The sequence below is a fragment of the Colletotrichum costaricense genome (genome assembly GCF_030867565.1).
Source record: "Colletotrichum costaricense strain IMI 309622 chromosome Unknown Scaffold_3.1, whole genome shotgun sequence".
Classification (NCBI taxonomy): domain Eukaryota; kingdom Fungi; phylum Ascomycota; class Sordariomycetes; order Glomerellales; family Glomerellaceae; genus Colletotrichum; species Colletotrichum costaricense.
Window position 1 is genome coordinate 646,049 of NW_026848232.1, and position 15,142 is coordinate 661,190.

Genomic DNA, 15,142 nt, shown 5'->3' on the forward strand with positions numbered 1-15,142 from the left:
AAGAACGGGAATAACAATCTAGATCTCGAGACGATTCCAAGAGATAGCTATATGAACCAGACCCTGCTTGATGGACTATTCCTTGACCTAAAGACAATTTTCAGACCCAGAAAAATCAGGCTGAGCTTCAAGAAATCAAGAAATGAAGGGCAAACAGGTAGGCTTCACGATGACATTATGATTTCGAAAAGGATACGGCTTATGAGACGAGTTAGAATTGAGTTGCTCAAGCTAGCATATCCTGCTATCACCCAACCCCAATCCAGATATTCCCCACGCTAAGACCATATGCAGAGAGTTCGCCGGCTTCGTATCCCTTTTCTGCTGAGCACTGACTGAAACACAGCGTTCAGTCACAGCGGAGACATTCAGTCGGAGTCGCTATCCGGGTTGTTGAGCTCTGCCTTGGCAGCAGCTTCGCCATCGGTGTCAGACTCGAGCTTGCCCGAGATGTCCTCGTCAACGTCAGAGCCGGAAGACTCGTTCTTCTTGGCGGTCTATTAATGGTCAGCATCGGTACTTAATGGAGAAAATATTATGAAGATTGAAGAAAAAGAAAATTTCGGGGAATGAATTACAAAAAAAACATATCATACGACTCACCTTCTTCTTGCGCTGGGCGATGCCCTTCTTCTTGACGGGCGTCTTCTTCACTCCGACAGGCTTCTTAGCAGGGCTGCCACCGCTGGAGCCATCGGTGGCGGACCAGCCATGCTTCTTGGAGATGGTACGAAGGCGGTCTCTGGCACTCTTGCCATTGGCCAAGCCCATGATACCGGCGACGTTTTCATAGTCGATGTCAGGGCGCGTGTTCATGCTGTCAAAGACAGCCTTGACGAACCTGGCCTCGGTTTCCGTGAGGATGGGGACGGCGGACTCGCCCTCGGTAGCAGTGGACTTCTTGGGAGGCATTATGCTAGCTCAAGTCAGTAAAAATCTTCAGTGAAGGCTTCTCAAGTATGGGATATTTGAGAGTAAAGTAACTTACGATGGTGTCTGGTGATGTGTAGATATTGATGTGGAGAGTAATGCTGGATTTTGCAAGTTGTCTATGTGTCTGCTGAGTGACCTGAGACAAGTGTGGGAAGAAGGAAGAAAGAAAATTTCGGCTTCAGCCTCAGTAGAAGGGGTTTTGAGTCCCCCATAGGCACCGGTCCATCAGTCGAGAAGGTGCCCTCACTCAGAGTACCCGCCTTGTGAGGCTGCTGTGCCCGTACGGGGCGGGAGCAGATCAGTCAACGTTCCGTCAAGTTAGGCTACCGAGGGAGGCTGGCAATACTGAAAACTGGAAGAGTGTGGAAAGATAGATAACAATGGAGGCGAGAAGAGACAAGAAGAGCAAAGACAACTGACAATTCTGATGGTGAGAAAGATAAATAAATGAAGGACCTCACCAAAAGTGACTTCAAGGTTGTTTTGCTGATCCTATACTTTTCTTACTGACATATTTAGGCCTAACGAGATCAGGTCAGACTCAATGGTGATGGGCAGTGGCTTTTGGGTGTTGCAGACTTACCCATCTGAGTATCAGGCCAGACATGGGGCGTAATCTCACATATGGACAGATGTTACTCGAGTGGCGTATGGACTTGAACATTCCCAGAAGTCACGACGAGAAGGGTAAAAGTGCTCCTGTAAACTCGAGATCGTATCGACTTCCTGGCTGGGCTATCCCCAGACTATCCTGGCACCGTAGACATATCGTATAGGCCACGCCTAGAGTCCACCTCTCCAAAGATCTCCGTTCCTGAACATCCACTCATTCTCGGCAATCTGGTAATCGAGAAGTCTTCTTAGATGTCGAACACTTCTTCCTTGGTCTTGATGACAGCCTTGTCATCACCGGCCTCGTCCTCGACCTCCTCATCCTCGACCTCCTTATCCTTGGCGATCTTCTTGCCCTTGGCGCCCTTGGCGCCCTTGGAGCCAACTCGTCCAGTGGGCTTCGCGACCTTCGAGCCAGAAGTCGGGGTGCCGATAGAAGCCTGCGCAGCCTTCTTCTTGGGGGTGGCCTGATCAGCCGGTGTGAACTTGCGCTTGATCTGACCCCACCTAGTCTGAACGTCAAAGTGTTAGCACATGTTGACTGCGTAGATATTTTTGTCAAGGGGAACGCGAACGTACTCGAGCGACACCTCCGCTCTTGAAGCCAGCGGCAACAGCGAAGCTGTCCCAGTCAATCACGGGCTTCTCGGTCATGTGCATAAAAACATGACACATGAAGTTGACATCGGATGCGGACATCTCGGGAAGGTTCTGGTCAGCCATGATGTTTTTCTGAAGGATTTTCGTCAGTTTGATAAGTTCACTTGGGAAGTAATGGTCAGATAGAGCATACTGTGGTAAGTTCTTAGTGTTGTGAAGGTTTTTGATGTGCGGTCGAGGTATTATGGCTAAATGTCATCAGCGTTTTGAATATAAAAGCATTTTTGGTTGAAGGAAGACTTACTTTTATCTTGATGACTTGGTGAGTGTTGCAGAAGCAGGTATTTTGTAGTTATGGGCGCGTGGTTGTGGGGGATGAAAAAGTTTTGAGGCTCATTTGCGTGTGGATAATTTTAAGTCTGGAGGACAAGTGAATCGAAACGGAAAGAGGAAAGAGTTTTCCGTGCTGCAGTCAAGAAACAGAAGGAACTAGGCAGATGGAAGGAAGTATGAGTTGATCAGGCAGTGAGGCGGTCGACGGTGGTCCCGGTCTCTCGTACTTAGCAATAAGGTAGATGTATATAGATTTACCCTCATAGAGATTCTGAATACACGATAGGCGAATACTCACAGTTCTCAAGTGAGCATGAGGCTAAGGCAGTCGCGTCTGTCGCTAGGTTATCAGGAGCCATTCAACATTGCGGACTCGACATCTGGACTTTGACTTTGTTCACATACGGTGGCACCTCTGAAAATCGTTTCTTCCCGAACGCCTATGATTGATATTTCCTAGAGGTATGTGACGAGGTGACATCGGAGTTCAACAGCTATCGGTTGCCATGGCCCTCCTCAGTACAGCCACGGCAACCACAAAGATCGCGATGTTAATTGAGTACAAATAAACCCAAGATACTCTCACTCTTTCCAAATGTTCAGGGGGCTGAGATTGTATGTTTGATCGGGATTCGGCACAGAATACCCCTAGTATTATAATTCCACCTAGTCACATTTTCGTTGGTACAAGAATTACCTCGTGCATTTCGACCGGCAGATACTGGCAGCCACCTTCCTGCCTAATGATTGGACACATAATATGGAGAAAAGAAACCCATGCTCGAAGCAAATTTCACGGTGAATGGGGTTTGCAAGCATGTAGATGTTGGCTATGGCTCCGATGGGGTTCTACACACCCGGCCAACAAAACAGAGTCCTTGGCGAGCCGTTGGTTCACGACTTAACCCACCGAATCGGGAAGACTGCTCGTTGGATCCTCCAATCAGCGATGAACAGATCGAAGAATGTTTTGAGGAGCCTGGGGAAGGTGCCAGGGTGAAGGAGTCTTTTCCGACACGGTCGCAGTTCAATCTGATGCGACACAAGACGACCCCGGCCACTAGGTTCTATGTCTTTTGCCATTTTGCGATGTTCGAGTCCGAAGACCTGCAATTCCCTCCAAATCATCTCGATGCAGAACCAATAAATCATGCCAAAGGAAGAATTCTACGATCTTCATCCTCACGGTTGGGAGAACGACCCAGAAGTGGAGAGATTCAGAGTCTCTACCCTAGATTATTTAACGTGCCAAACATGTAACCACTACGCCGTATTCTTCCGCCTAGACGATGCCGCCAAACCAAGAGTGATCGAAGTTCTGAAAGCAGGTCTTGAGAGAACGCTTGCTCAGGTCCGCCAGTTGAACGGAAGAATCGAGAAAGACCCTTGGGGCGACTACTCCTTCACCAAAATAAAGGACTCGACCGTCCGCTTCGTCGTTCAATGGCTTGATGCCCCAGAGGATGCCGACAAGTATCCGTCCTTCGATGACATCGAGAAGGCCAACTTCAGCGCCGTGTCCCTCGGCGATCTCAGGCTCTGGGCCGTGCCACCGATGACTTACGGCGAGAGGCCCGAGGCGACTCCGGAACATAGTCCCGTCACGGCGGGCTTCAAGGCAAACTTCGTCCGCGGCGGACTCGTCTTCAGCACGCACCACCATCATTACTCCCAAGACGTCATGGCCTGGGCCGGCTTCATCCACCAGCTGGCCGAGAATTGTTCTGCGTTTAGCAATGGCACTCCCTACCCTTCGTGGGACCCGGCCTGTAATGATGTCTCCCGCTTTCTCAAGCCCGAGCCTCCAGAGGAAGAGAAGGTTGATGGACCACCGCCACCTGACAGACACCCCAACCACAAAGTCGGACTCTGCCTTCTCTTCCATCTACCAAAGAGTAAAGCCGCTCAGCTGAAAGACCTTGCAAAGCCCGAGGACGGTACGTGGATCTCGACTTACGACGCCTTTTCGGCGTTCATGTGGCGGCACATGACTCGTCTCAGAGCCCCGGTGTTCAAGACTCCGCCAGAATCAAAGCTCTTCTGGTGCGAGACCATCGACATGCGTCGACGTCTGCACAGCCCAAAGGTGCCCGCTCGCACTCAGCAAAACGTCATGTACGTGGCCATGTCTACGACGGCACCCGTGGAACAACCCACGGTATCTGAGCTCATCTCAGACTGGCCCTTCTGGCGGGTAGCTCGGTATGTGCGACAACTGACGGACAGCGTGACGCAAGAAAGTCTCGACGAAACGCTCAAGATGGTGGCGACGATCCGCGTGAAGTCGAGTCTCAACTCAAGAATCGATTCGCATCCGCCCATGTCGACCATTGTGGTAGACCACCGTGACGCCAATATTCCTTCGGCAGACTTTGGCTTCGGGAAGCCTGCGACTTATCGGTACTTAATGGGTCGAATCTCTGAGGGAGGCGTGCTTGTCTACCCGCCTCGGGATCCGAGGCCTGAGTCAGATGAGGGACCAGAGATTGCCATCATGTACGAGAAGGAACTGGCTCAGGCGCTCATCGAGGACTCTGAGTGGAACAAGTTCTTCGAATACAGGGGCGTTGATGCCGAGCATACCGAGGTGTAGATGTGACAGATACCTGAGAAATGCGATGTTCAACTTCTTTCTTATCTATCTTCTGTGTGGATTGTCTGAGCCATCATCAGTTTTCCAAGCTATTGATTCGGTATTTCTCGATGAGGATAATCATGTTGTGCAACAACAAACTCTGTACCCACTCAATGCTCCCTCTTGACATATTTCATGACCTCCAAGTCTCATTTGAGCTTGTTTAACACCTAAGTGACGTCTGAGCTATGTCGCGTAGCCCAGTATCTTAGTACCTGGTATGTCCAAATCGAGGTAAGTACAGCTTTTTCAGACATTGAGAAGATCTGAAGTCAACTAACATCTCACCGGAAAAGTGCCAAGGAACCCCAGTGACGCTTTCTTACACCAGACATAGCTCCCACGTGAACAGATGGGTGCTGACACACTCGCAATCTCAGCTTAGGAATCGGCGCCTCCACTCTGAGATGGCGGCATCGGTTCCCGATGGTCTCCACAACGGAGCGGGACGCATCTCACCAAGCAAAGCCACCGCCTTATCAAATACCGACATGGTACTTAGCTAAGCCGCCAACGTCTGCCCCGTCCTCCCATCGCCAAGTAGGCAGGACGTCATATTCTGAAGCTCTGCGTCGGCGGGGCTGGGGAAATGAGGTTCTGCAGCTCGTCTATCTTACTCAATGCTTTGCTGACCCTGCCTGGTCTGCGTTAGGTAAGGTAGATTCTTCTCTGTAACATCGAATTTGTCGAGCTTAGTCAAGCCCGCGCATCAACTTCTCCCCAGCAATGAGATCTCGGAAGAAAGGCCAATTCCATGATGGAGACCGGATTTACAGAGAAGAACGGCACTGGTAACCTTTCTCCGCAATCACAATATGCGGGTGTGGGTCGCACCGAGCGGAGTTCCACCTCGAAGCAACCCAGGACCGCTCGGTAAGCGAGAACCACCCAATGACAAACATCGCAAGCTACCGAAGAGGCTTGATGCGTTCGCTGTGGCATTGGATGAACCAGGGGAGCTTACTAACGTCCAACGTCTTGGTTACCGAATGCTTGCCAAAAGCCATACGCTTTTTCCCCATCGTCAACTTCAGCATGTTTCCTAACGGGGAAATTTCCTATCAAGGAGGGACGGGCAAGGCTTTGACAATGCCCTGCATCTTGCATGTCGACTATTCGGAATTGTTCCTTATGCTTCTAGGATTCGGATCTATTGGAAACCCCACCTGTCGATAACGTGCTTGGCTTGGTCATTGACAACCACGCATTCGTTCACGATACTGGCTCAACGGAGTCTACTCCGAAATGAGGGACTTTGGCCACTGATGTTACTGTCACTAGAGGGCGTTTTTGCTTCCGCTGCACATCGTTAGAATTCTGTATAAGAAGAGGGAAGGACCTTGCCTCTAATCATCGCTTTTCTTTTCATCCTCATCCAGCAGACAAATCAAGAACAGTCTCCTTCATCTCAAAGACTCGAACAACTCTCCAAAGGACCAGCCTCCAAGACATCCTTCCTCAAGATGAAGTTCTCCATGACTGTCGCCGTCTCGGCGCTCTTCTCCGCCGTTGCCAACGCTGATGGTAAGCTTCCCACCCAATGGCTTCATCTCAAGTCTCCTTGGATACAGCACAGCTCTACTAACACGAGCCAAAGCCGTCCCCTGGGAGAGGCTCAACAAGAACGACTCGATGCTGCTCGTCGTCGACATGCAGGAGGGTCTCTTCAACCTCGCCCGCGACTTCGACCCCACCCTCTACCGCAACTCGATGCTCGCTCACTCCTCCCTGGCCAAGGTCTTTGACCTCCCCGTCGTGCTGACCACCTCCGCCGAGACCGGTACGAGTCCCTCAACCCCTCTTGTTGCTTTCAGATTTCTGACAAACAAAATCAACAGGTCCCAACGGCCCCCTCCCCCAGGAGATCCTCGACATGCACCCCACCGCGCCCCTGATCAAGCGCAACGGCGAGGTCGACGCCTGGGACAACTCCGACTTCCGCGACGCCGTCCGCGCCGCCAACAAGTCGCAAATCATCCTCGCGGGCATCACCACGGACGTCTGCACCACCTTCCTCGCCCTCTCCCTCCGCGCCGAGGGCTACTCCGTCTGGGCCAACGTCGAGGCCTCGGGCACCACCACCGAGCTCATCCGCGACGTCTCCAACGACCGCATGGCCGCCGCCGGCGTCCAGGTCGTCTCCCTCTTCTCCATCTCCCTCGACCTCATGCGCGACTGGCGCAACACCCCTGGCGCCCTCGAGCTCTTCTCCTGGCTCGACACCTACTACCCCGCCTACGGATACATTGCTCGCGGACACCGCGCTGCTGTCAACAATGGTTCCGTTTCCGCGGCGCAGGAGACTCTTCCCCTGTAAAGGCAGAAGTCAGCATACACAATTGGGTGTTTCTCTGGGCTGAGAATGGGAGGATGGTATGATTCCCGAAAATAATGACTGTGGAAAATCCTGGGTGGTCCCAGGACGCTCGGCAAGGTCCCATGTACTTCATCTTCTTGTCTCTCGTTGATGAGCCTCCGCGGCTATTATAGAGATTGGCATCATCCTGGTGTCTTTGTTTCGCAACATTTCAGAATGGACTCAAAATGGACATAATAGAGAGCTTTTGACTGATCTTGTCTCCTACATGGTAGGAAAAAGTGAGAAAAAGCCGCCCGCTCTTGTTCTTGAAGCCGATCATGGAATAGCAAGACATACGGAAACCGCCCATCGCATACCATAACTTGTGGTGAACTGACTCAGTCTTATACCAACGGACCGTTTGCAGATCATCCAAAGTAGCCCAGTCCCCCGACTTCCCATATCCCGAATAGGCAAGTCGCGGGCCACCCGGCGCCGAACACACGGGCCAACACGGGGCCGGCCAAGTGGATACCCACGCCGGGGCCAGATGCAGAACGCAACGTCTTCTTCCGGGGTGTGATGAGTGGGAACCTCGACGCGGCCCGATGAAGCGGTCTACAGGGAGGGCTGTATGAGTGATCAGCGGTGAGCTGCGTGCGGTTCATGTAAGTTTGACAACCGCCGCGGATGCCGGCGGGGAGTTCCCACGCGAGAGTGCTAGGGTTAGAGACCGTATGCGGATGAAGCAGCACCGTTAGGTTTCTCAGTATGTGGGTTGTTGCCTTTGACGGATACGGAGGGGGACGGATGGGAAGATCTCGATGGTTGGCACGTATGCCTCATAAGGGCTGTTCACAGGAGTCTCTGGATTCCGGCTTCACTTTCAGCTCAGGGGTATATGGCGTTTGCGGATATTGTGCCTGACCGCCATACATGCCTCTGAGCGCCATTCGTATCAAAATTACGGCACGATCAGGTACAGCCTCAAGGTAACACATCAAGTAACACGAAGACTTTCATCAGTTGCAAGAATCACCAGACGCCGAAGACCAATCCCCATCAAGATGGTGTTTCTTTCTAGGCGGTGGACAGAAAAAAAGGCGGTGGCTCCTCCTGCATCATGCCAACGTTCGTCCCAAAAGCAAACGAGTTTGAGTGTGGTCGATGCGTGACGCCCTCAACGGCGCCCCATACCTATTCCCATAGACAACACGTCACTCATCGTAGCACAAAGAGCGGATAGCATTAAGAGAAGCAAAGACCAGAGAAGCCTGACGAGGGGTTCCGTTCCCCTGACGATCTGGCGTACTCGATCGGAGACAACGCAGTGGTGCGTCTGCCAGTTGGCGGCCGTGACAGGGGTTTCTTGTCGCAAACAGGACCCTCAAGGGCCCAAAATGTCTAGACTCTGGAAAGGGTTGGAATGGAGCTGTCTTATTCTCGCCTTGCTTTTGCTGTCTCGAAATCTAGGTCAGGCTTGTCTTGGGTGATTCTTCTGCCCCCTGGCGGATGTGGGCAATGAGACAGCTGGTGGAGAGCCCGAGAGACAGTTCATTCTCCGATGCCAAGGATCCTCAGAAATATACGCAGTATGAGACGCATCGGTCATTTTTTGGACATTTGTATCCGTAATATTGTCATTTGTTCTCAAAATCATTTTGTGAGTATATCGAGAGCGGTGAACACGGGTGCCGTATGCAGCTGAGTTGAACAGGTAAGCATCGATGGATGGATAGAGGGGTGGCAGAACCCAAACCTGAACTCGACAGGGGTGTTTAGTTTCCTTCTAAAGGGATGCGGTTTCAGCTTGCGATGCTTCTGGGCGTTTGCTTTTTGCTTCTCGCTTGATTCTCTTTGCTCTTTTTCTTTTTCTTCCCTTCGGGATGCAAGCTGCACGATCGCGGGCGAATCGGGGAGGCACCCAAACCACCCCCCGCCCCTCAACCTTCAGCTTGGGTTGGCACTGGACGTCTGTCACGGCGTCACGGCGGTACGGGTTACACCACACACCACACACGGCAGAGACACACCGCATACCTTATTTCGGATTCCCCATGCCTGCCTAGCCGGTAGCGCACGTAAGGCGATGTACATGTATCTGGATATCCCTCCTGCAACCCTAACGCGGAGGAACGGGATGGGGTGGCAGCTGTGGGTTGTGGTGTGTGCATTACGGCGCTCATGGCGGCCCGCTATCGGATTTGATGCAGCGGGACATGGGAAAGCGGGCAGCAGACCGGGGGGTGGTAGGTAGGAAGAGAGGTGAAGCCCTGAGAGGGTGCCGTCGCATGCAGCGATAATCAAGAAATCTGCGTTTGGCTTGCATGAGTGCGCATGAGGAAGGGAAATCGCGGTGTGCAAGATGCAGAGTAGGTCTGCGACCGACGGAAACCTTCTTCTTTTCGCATCCACCGCATCACCGATTATTTCCCATGGGTGAGTCACAGACTGATGAAGGGAAGAGAGATGTGATTGCGACGCGCACGCAACAAACGGATGAGACGAGTAGAATACACGGTTTGATATTCAAACGGTGATGGTGAACTGGATTGGCCATCACATTATCCAATACAGAACTCACCCAACAGACGACGAGCATCACGAAACTTGAGCGATGCGCCGGACGGTGATTGGAGCGCGGCCCCTCGCACGCGCCCGACCAGTCAGGTCCCGAGCGCCGGCCATGGGACACGGTCACCCAGACGCTTTGCTTGTGTTGCACACCAGTATTTGAACCTTGCGAGTGCTATTGGCATCCGTCAACTGTGATGAAGTGCGTGATGTGACGGGGACGCGCCCGACTGATTTCACGTCGCGTTCCAGAGACGTTGATTATGATCAACTTGTATATTGTCATCTGCACTTTGACCGTGGGGGAGGGGTTATTCGTGGTAAGAGGTGATGGTGGGATGAGTCTCGCGAATCGCGGCGAAGTCATTTTGGATGATTCTCTCATTACGATGCTCTGCGACTGTCTTGATGGGTGGATGCGATTTTCGGAGCAAAGGCCGTCGAGAATAAGGCGGTATCTCGACATGACGCCGAGGGGTGTGCTGTGCGCGATGCCCACGTTGCTTAGATTGGGCTCCAAAGTGATTGGTATCTTCACCTCATTATACCTTAACTATGAGCTGACCAAATAGTTGTCGTGTAAGGCGGTTGTGAGGGGAGGGGTAAGATAGAGGTGCTCGTCACTCCGGAGCCTGGCTCCGGAGGGGTAGACAACCTACGCAGTAGGTAAGGCCTGGACTACACGATATCTCAGGATCGCCCATCTCCCGACAGCGGACCAAAGCGTCTAGATTACGGTATTACCGCTACAGACACCGCTCAGTGCCCAGTGACCGCTGCCACCTGAAGCACGCAACTGCGTGGCAGCGTGGTAGGCAAGGCAGAAGCAGGCTGGACACCTGCGAGATGCTGCCCGCTGCTGCTCGGCGGCCATGGCCGGCACCCAGACCCAGGCCCGTGGGGTTTCGTCCCGGGGGTGTATGCTTTTGTTTTTCTGCACCTCTTGGTTTTTCTGTAAATTCTGTAATCTCGCAAGCGTTGGGATCGACGAGACACTGCGGTCGCGCAGAGATTCCCCGAGTTGCCCCGGGTGGGTTCTAGGACTCTCGAGTCTCCCAAGACCGCTCCAGGCCCTGTTCACTTTGTCAGTTGTCACATTTCTTGCAGATACTGCAGGTTCTTTTCTTTCTTGTCTCTCTTGTTCAAATTTGGATGCTATTCCTGCCCGATCAATCTCCCCCTTTGCGTTGCCCTGCAGCACACGCCACACCCCTCAAGACCCAAAGAGAGGTCCCAAGGCATGCAGTATTTCGACCCTGATGGGTGTTTGGCATATGGCGGTGACGATGATGTAACTTGTAGGTGGAAGAAAGGGCCTGGGCTTTGGGAGGGGCGGGGGGCCCGCAAGCCGCAGCCGCCGTTGGGAGAAGAAATCATGAATAGCAAGAAAAAAACAGGCGTATGCAGCCACAAAAGCAAGCTCTGACGAACGACTCTTCCGACCAAGATTTTTCTTGCAAGAATTGCCAATATTGGGTTGTTCGATACGAGGGGGCTTTACCGCCTCCGGGCTTCGGTGGCAGAATACATACATACCTACGTAAGGCAGGTTGGCGGTAAGGTAAGGTATGAGAGGAGGGGTGGTGGTCAACAAACGCATCACATCACCCAACAACAACACACAACACACAACCACCAAAAACACCAAACCCCCACGCTCATTCTCCCCACCGCCGTCTCGTCGGTGAAGGAAACAGTCAGTGAACAACGAAACCCCCACCAGCACAGCCAGCACTCTCGCTCAAAGACGTCGCGAACGAATGGCGCGCCCACGCGCGGGCTTGGTATGTATCCGTATCTTATCGTAGTCAGTGGTCCAACGGGACCCCCCTCGCCCGGACGGACCTCTGCTTGGGGCGCCGGGGCTTACGGGGGGATTCGCATCGCGAAAGAACAGACGTTTGCTGTTCAATCCTCTGCGCCTCTTTACACTACCACCCCCAAACACACCCAGATATCAAAAATAAACGTAAGGGCGTTTGTTGCGCTTGCGGACGGAAAGGCACGGGATCCTCGAGCGCAAAAATCCGTGCAGAGGATCTTCAGCTCAGCCCAGCTCACCCCCTCTCTATCTTTCCCCTCCGCTATCAGGAGGGGGAAAGACGGAAGAGGCGTCGCTGGCTTTTCTTCGTTTGTTTGAAGTGTAGGCGTGGTGGTGCCACCGCCATCCATCCATTCCAAGGTGTTCCAGCGACAAAGGTTTGAAAATAGCAATGCCAACAGGATGACAGCATACGAGAAGCTTCATCCGTGATGGGAGTGTCACCGTACACTTACAGATACGAAGCTGCGCGGTGAGATAAGCCCGGTCCGTATCGGCGCCGGACGCCGGTGGTACCTAAAACCCCACGCGCACCACTCACCGTAAATGTCTTGCTCGGGCATGGATGTCGGGTGGTATCTCGTATCTTATCTCGGAAAGGCCCGAGAGCTGCCAGAGCTGCGATAAGAGGTGCGGTAACGGCGGATGAAGTGATCTCGACGTTTTGGTAGCGGTCGATCCGTTTAGACCGAACTGAACCTGCCGTTTCGGGCAAATTTACTACGACCCTACGACTCTACGACCCCTCAACGGCCACGTTTTGTCCGGGAAGTTTGACAACACGGTTTACCGGGGGGCCATCCGTCAATCGTGCATGCGCTTCCTGCTGGTGCTTGCGCAGGCGGAGAAAGAAAACGGCGGATACGGATACTCTCTTTTTGAGTTTCCCGCCTTGAGGTCTTGGCAACTGAAGAATGCGGATGAACCGTTCCGTCCAATGCTCAAGCTCTACAGGTATGGGGAGGGGGGTTTTACGGATACGGGTCTGGAGACTCGTAGACAGACACCGCGGTCCAGTTCTTTTCTTCCTCTCGCTTGTGCTTGTGCTTGTAGCAGATCACTGGGCTCCTCCAAAACGCCAAACGGAACTCGTCCCGAAACCATTGATCGGACGGCAGAGGGGTCTCCGAGAGCGAAACGAAGGAGCCCAAACGATGGATGTGCAACTTTGGTTGGATCGAGGAAACACAAAATGTTTGCTCTGTCGGCTTGTCTTGCACCTTTCGTCTCTGATTGTTCCCTGTTCCCACTCATTGCTGGGCTGAGATATAGGTCACCCCCGAGGAACAGGTATCTGTTGGCCTGTAAGGTAGGCAAAGAAAGGAAAACAACACAGCTCAACCCGGTTCGTCTTTGAGCTGTATCCAGAGGCGGGGTTGATGTCACACAGGAAGTTGCAGACGGCGTCAGAGTTGGTGGCCGGGTTTACGTTCAGCCAACCAACCAAACCAACAGGAATAGCGACGTTTGATACCGATTGGGGAATCCTGCCCGGTGTGTGTCGGTGTAACGGAACTACACAACTTGTGTGTGGCTTGAACGCCTCGGGTTTCAGACCCGGGCAGCCAACAACCACCAACCAATTCGCCGTCCCGGTTTTCCCCAGGTTTTGCCATCCTTTGAGATCCAAGCCAAGTTTTTTTTTGCGCGCTCTTTGGATGGTGTACACTAGTCAGTCTCCCGAAAAAGAACGTCAGTTCCCTTGGGGCCAGTGCTTCAGGATGACGGCGGAACGACGATGGAAGCGTGGTTTAAAGCGAGAGCAAAAACGAAAAAAAAGTTCTGTGCGGGTGGCCAATTCGCGTGGCATGCCTTGTGGGATCACACGCCCCCACATGCTAGAATCTTGATTCTAGTGTGTAATACTGAGTCTCGATATTGCCAGAAATTGTCAACTTTGAAGATACCCACGTTTGCCGGCCGGGAAAAGAGACAAAATTGAGGGTCGTTTGATATCTCGACAAAAGAAGGAGGGGGCGTGTTGAAAATTTTGAACAGAAATTTCATCGTTGTATGAAGGGCCCTGGATGATGGAACGGGAAAAGGGACGATCAAAATTGTTCATCATGTCAAAAGACTGAAGTCATAGTTGACGTCGAAGTTGCAGTTCGGGGAATAACTGATTCAGGTGTTCGCGTTGCGTCCCTGAAATTCACAAGCTTTTGGTGATGATTGCGCTTGAGAATGCCCTTTCGGACGACTTGCCCACCTCTTCCAAGGTTCTTCTGGAAAACAACAGTAAGAAAAAGGTTGTGGTTGGGTTGCGCCACACGCGATTCATGAGCCACCCGAACTCGAGAGACCCCGGAGAAAAGACCGCGATGTGGAAAGACTGAGAGACTGAGAGGTGTGTGCGTCGGAGACTCTCCGACTACCACTTAGACTTTGACCTACGAGAAAGTAGGTGTCTCCACGACTCGAGTTTACCGAAACGACACCGAGACGAAGATTACGCGGTACCGCGGTCTTGACGCGCAAAGTGCTTTGAGTGCCAAACCAGACGGCTGGGCTGGTGCGGAGTGGAGCAATCCCGGCATCTTCGACCACTTGGATGAATTTCTCCAAGGCGGAGAAACTCTGACAGCACTTTAGAAGCCACATGGAAGAATTTTCCCTGCAAAGGAATTTTCTTTTCGGACCGGGGGTGTAGCACCTTGCGGAGAGAGACTCCGAGAGAGCTTTCCCCTCTGAACCGTTCAATTGTCACCAATCAAGCTCGCCGTAATGCCGAAGAAGAGCCTCGGAAAAGCGGAGCATCTAGTCAAAGAAGGGCCTTCTTTTGCTTTAGCTATTGGGGTGTCTTTTTTTGAAGCATCTAAAGCTTCGAGAAGGCGGGTGTTGAAGCTTACGACGGGGAATGATTCGGCGGGAAAAGAAGCACCGAGACCAAAAGAGAGGCGCCGAACGCAGCGGGCGAATGGATACCGCTTGTCAGAATTTTTTGCATATGGGGTTTGAGATAGGATCTTGAGAAAAGTTGAGAGGCAGGGAGAGTAGACAGGGTCTTTTTGCTAGACACTGTTGATGTCTGTCAAAAGGACCGTTGGGTAAAAGTTACCTACAAGCCTACCTAGTCCTACTCATTCTCCTTCCGCATTCTTCGAAAATTCCAACGAGACTTCATCCATTCGGTTAATGAGACTCCCTCTTCTCTCTACACTAGCAAGCAGACCTGGCAGAAAAAGCTTCCAGAGCTTCCTAAAGTGCTCCATATCTCTTCTTTTCCCAAATTTCCCCTCTTCCTAGAGTCAAGCTAAGAGTAATCCCGCCGCTGATAACCCGCGAGACCCTCTTTTTCCCATGTGGACTTTTTATCTGGCAGAATTCTGCACCG

At 52.3% G+C, this 15,142-nt stretch overlaps 6 protein-coding genes across 6 annotated transcripts; 4 read left to right on the forward strand and 2 right to left on the reverse strand.

The window, feature by feature from the left end:
* Positions 1–368: 368 nt before the first annotated feature.
* Positions 369–912, reverse strand: CCOS01_03026 (uncharacterized protein; the record flags this gene model as incomplete). Its single annotated transcript, XM_060451212.1, has 2 exons — positions 369–497; positions 604–912. The coding sequence occupies 2 exons, from the start codon at positions 910–912 to the stop codon at positions 369–371; spliced, it is 438 nt and encodes a 145-aa protein (XP_060317477.1).
* An 881-nt stretch (positions 913–1,793) lies between these two features.
* On the reverse strand, positions 1,794–2,367 carry CCOS01_03027 (uncharacterized protein; the record flags this gene model as incomplete). The annotated part of the gene is made up of 2 exons (XM_060451213.1): positions 1,794–2,057; positions 2,125–2,367. Coding segments are annotated over 2 exons (507 nt in total), but the record flags the coding sequence as incomplete, so codon positions are not given.
* An 854-nt stretch (positions 2,368–3,221) lies between these two features.
* Positions 3,222–3,383, forward strand: CCOS01_03028 (uncharacterized protein; the record flags this gene model as incomplete). Its single annotated transcript, XM_060451214.1, has 1 exon — positions 3,222–3,383. The coding sequence occupies one exon, from the start codon at positions 3,222–3,224 to the stop codon at positions 3,381–3,383; it is 162 nt and encodes a 53-aa protein (XP_060317479.1).
* Positions 3,384–3,628: 245 nt separating this feature from the next.
* Positions 3,629–5,071, forward strand: CCOS01_03029 (uncharacterized protein; the record flags this gene model as incomplete). Its single annotated transcript, XM_060451215.1, has 1 exon — positions 3,629–5,071. The coding sequence occupies one exon, from the start codon at positions 3,629–3,631 to the stop codon at positions 5,069–5,071; it is 1,443 nt and encodes a 480-aa protein (XP_060317480.1).
* A 1,505-nt stretch (positions 5,072–6,576) lies between these two features.
* Positions 6,577–7,430, forward strand: CCOS01_03030 (isochorismatase; the record flags this gene model as incomplete). The annotated part of the gene is made up of 3 exons (XM_060451216.1): positions 6,577–6,637; positions 6,711–6,893; positions 6,952–7,430. The coding sequence occupies 3 exons, from the start codon at positions 6,577–6,579 to the stop codon at positions 7,428–7,430; spliced, it is 723 nt and encodes a 240-aa protein (XP_060317481.1).
* A 3,428-nt stretch (positions 7,431–10,858) lies between these two features.
* CCOS01_03031 (uncharacterized protein) lies at positions 10,859–11,281 on the forward strand (the record flags this gene model as incomplete). Its single annotated transcript, XM_060451217.1, has 1 exon — positions 10,859–11,281. The coding sequence occupies one exon, from the start codon at positions 10,859–10,861 to the stop codon at positions 11,279–11,281; it is 423 nt and encodes a 140-aa protein (XP_060317482.1).
* Between the last annotated feature and the right edge of the window lie 3,861 nt (positions 11,282–15,142).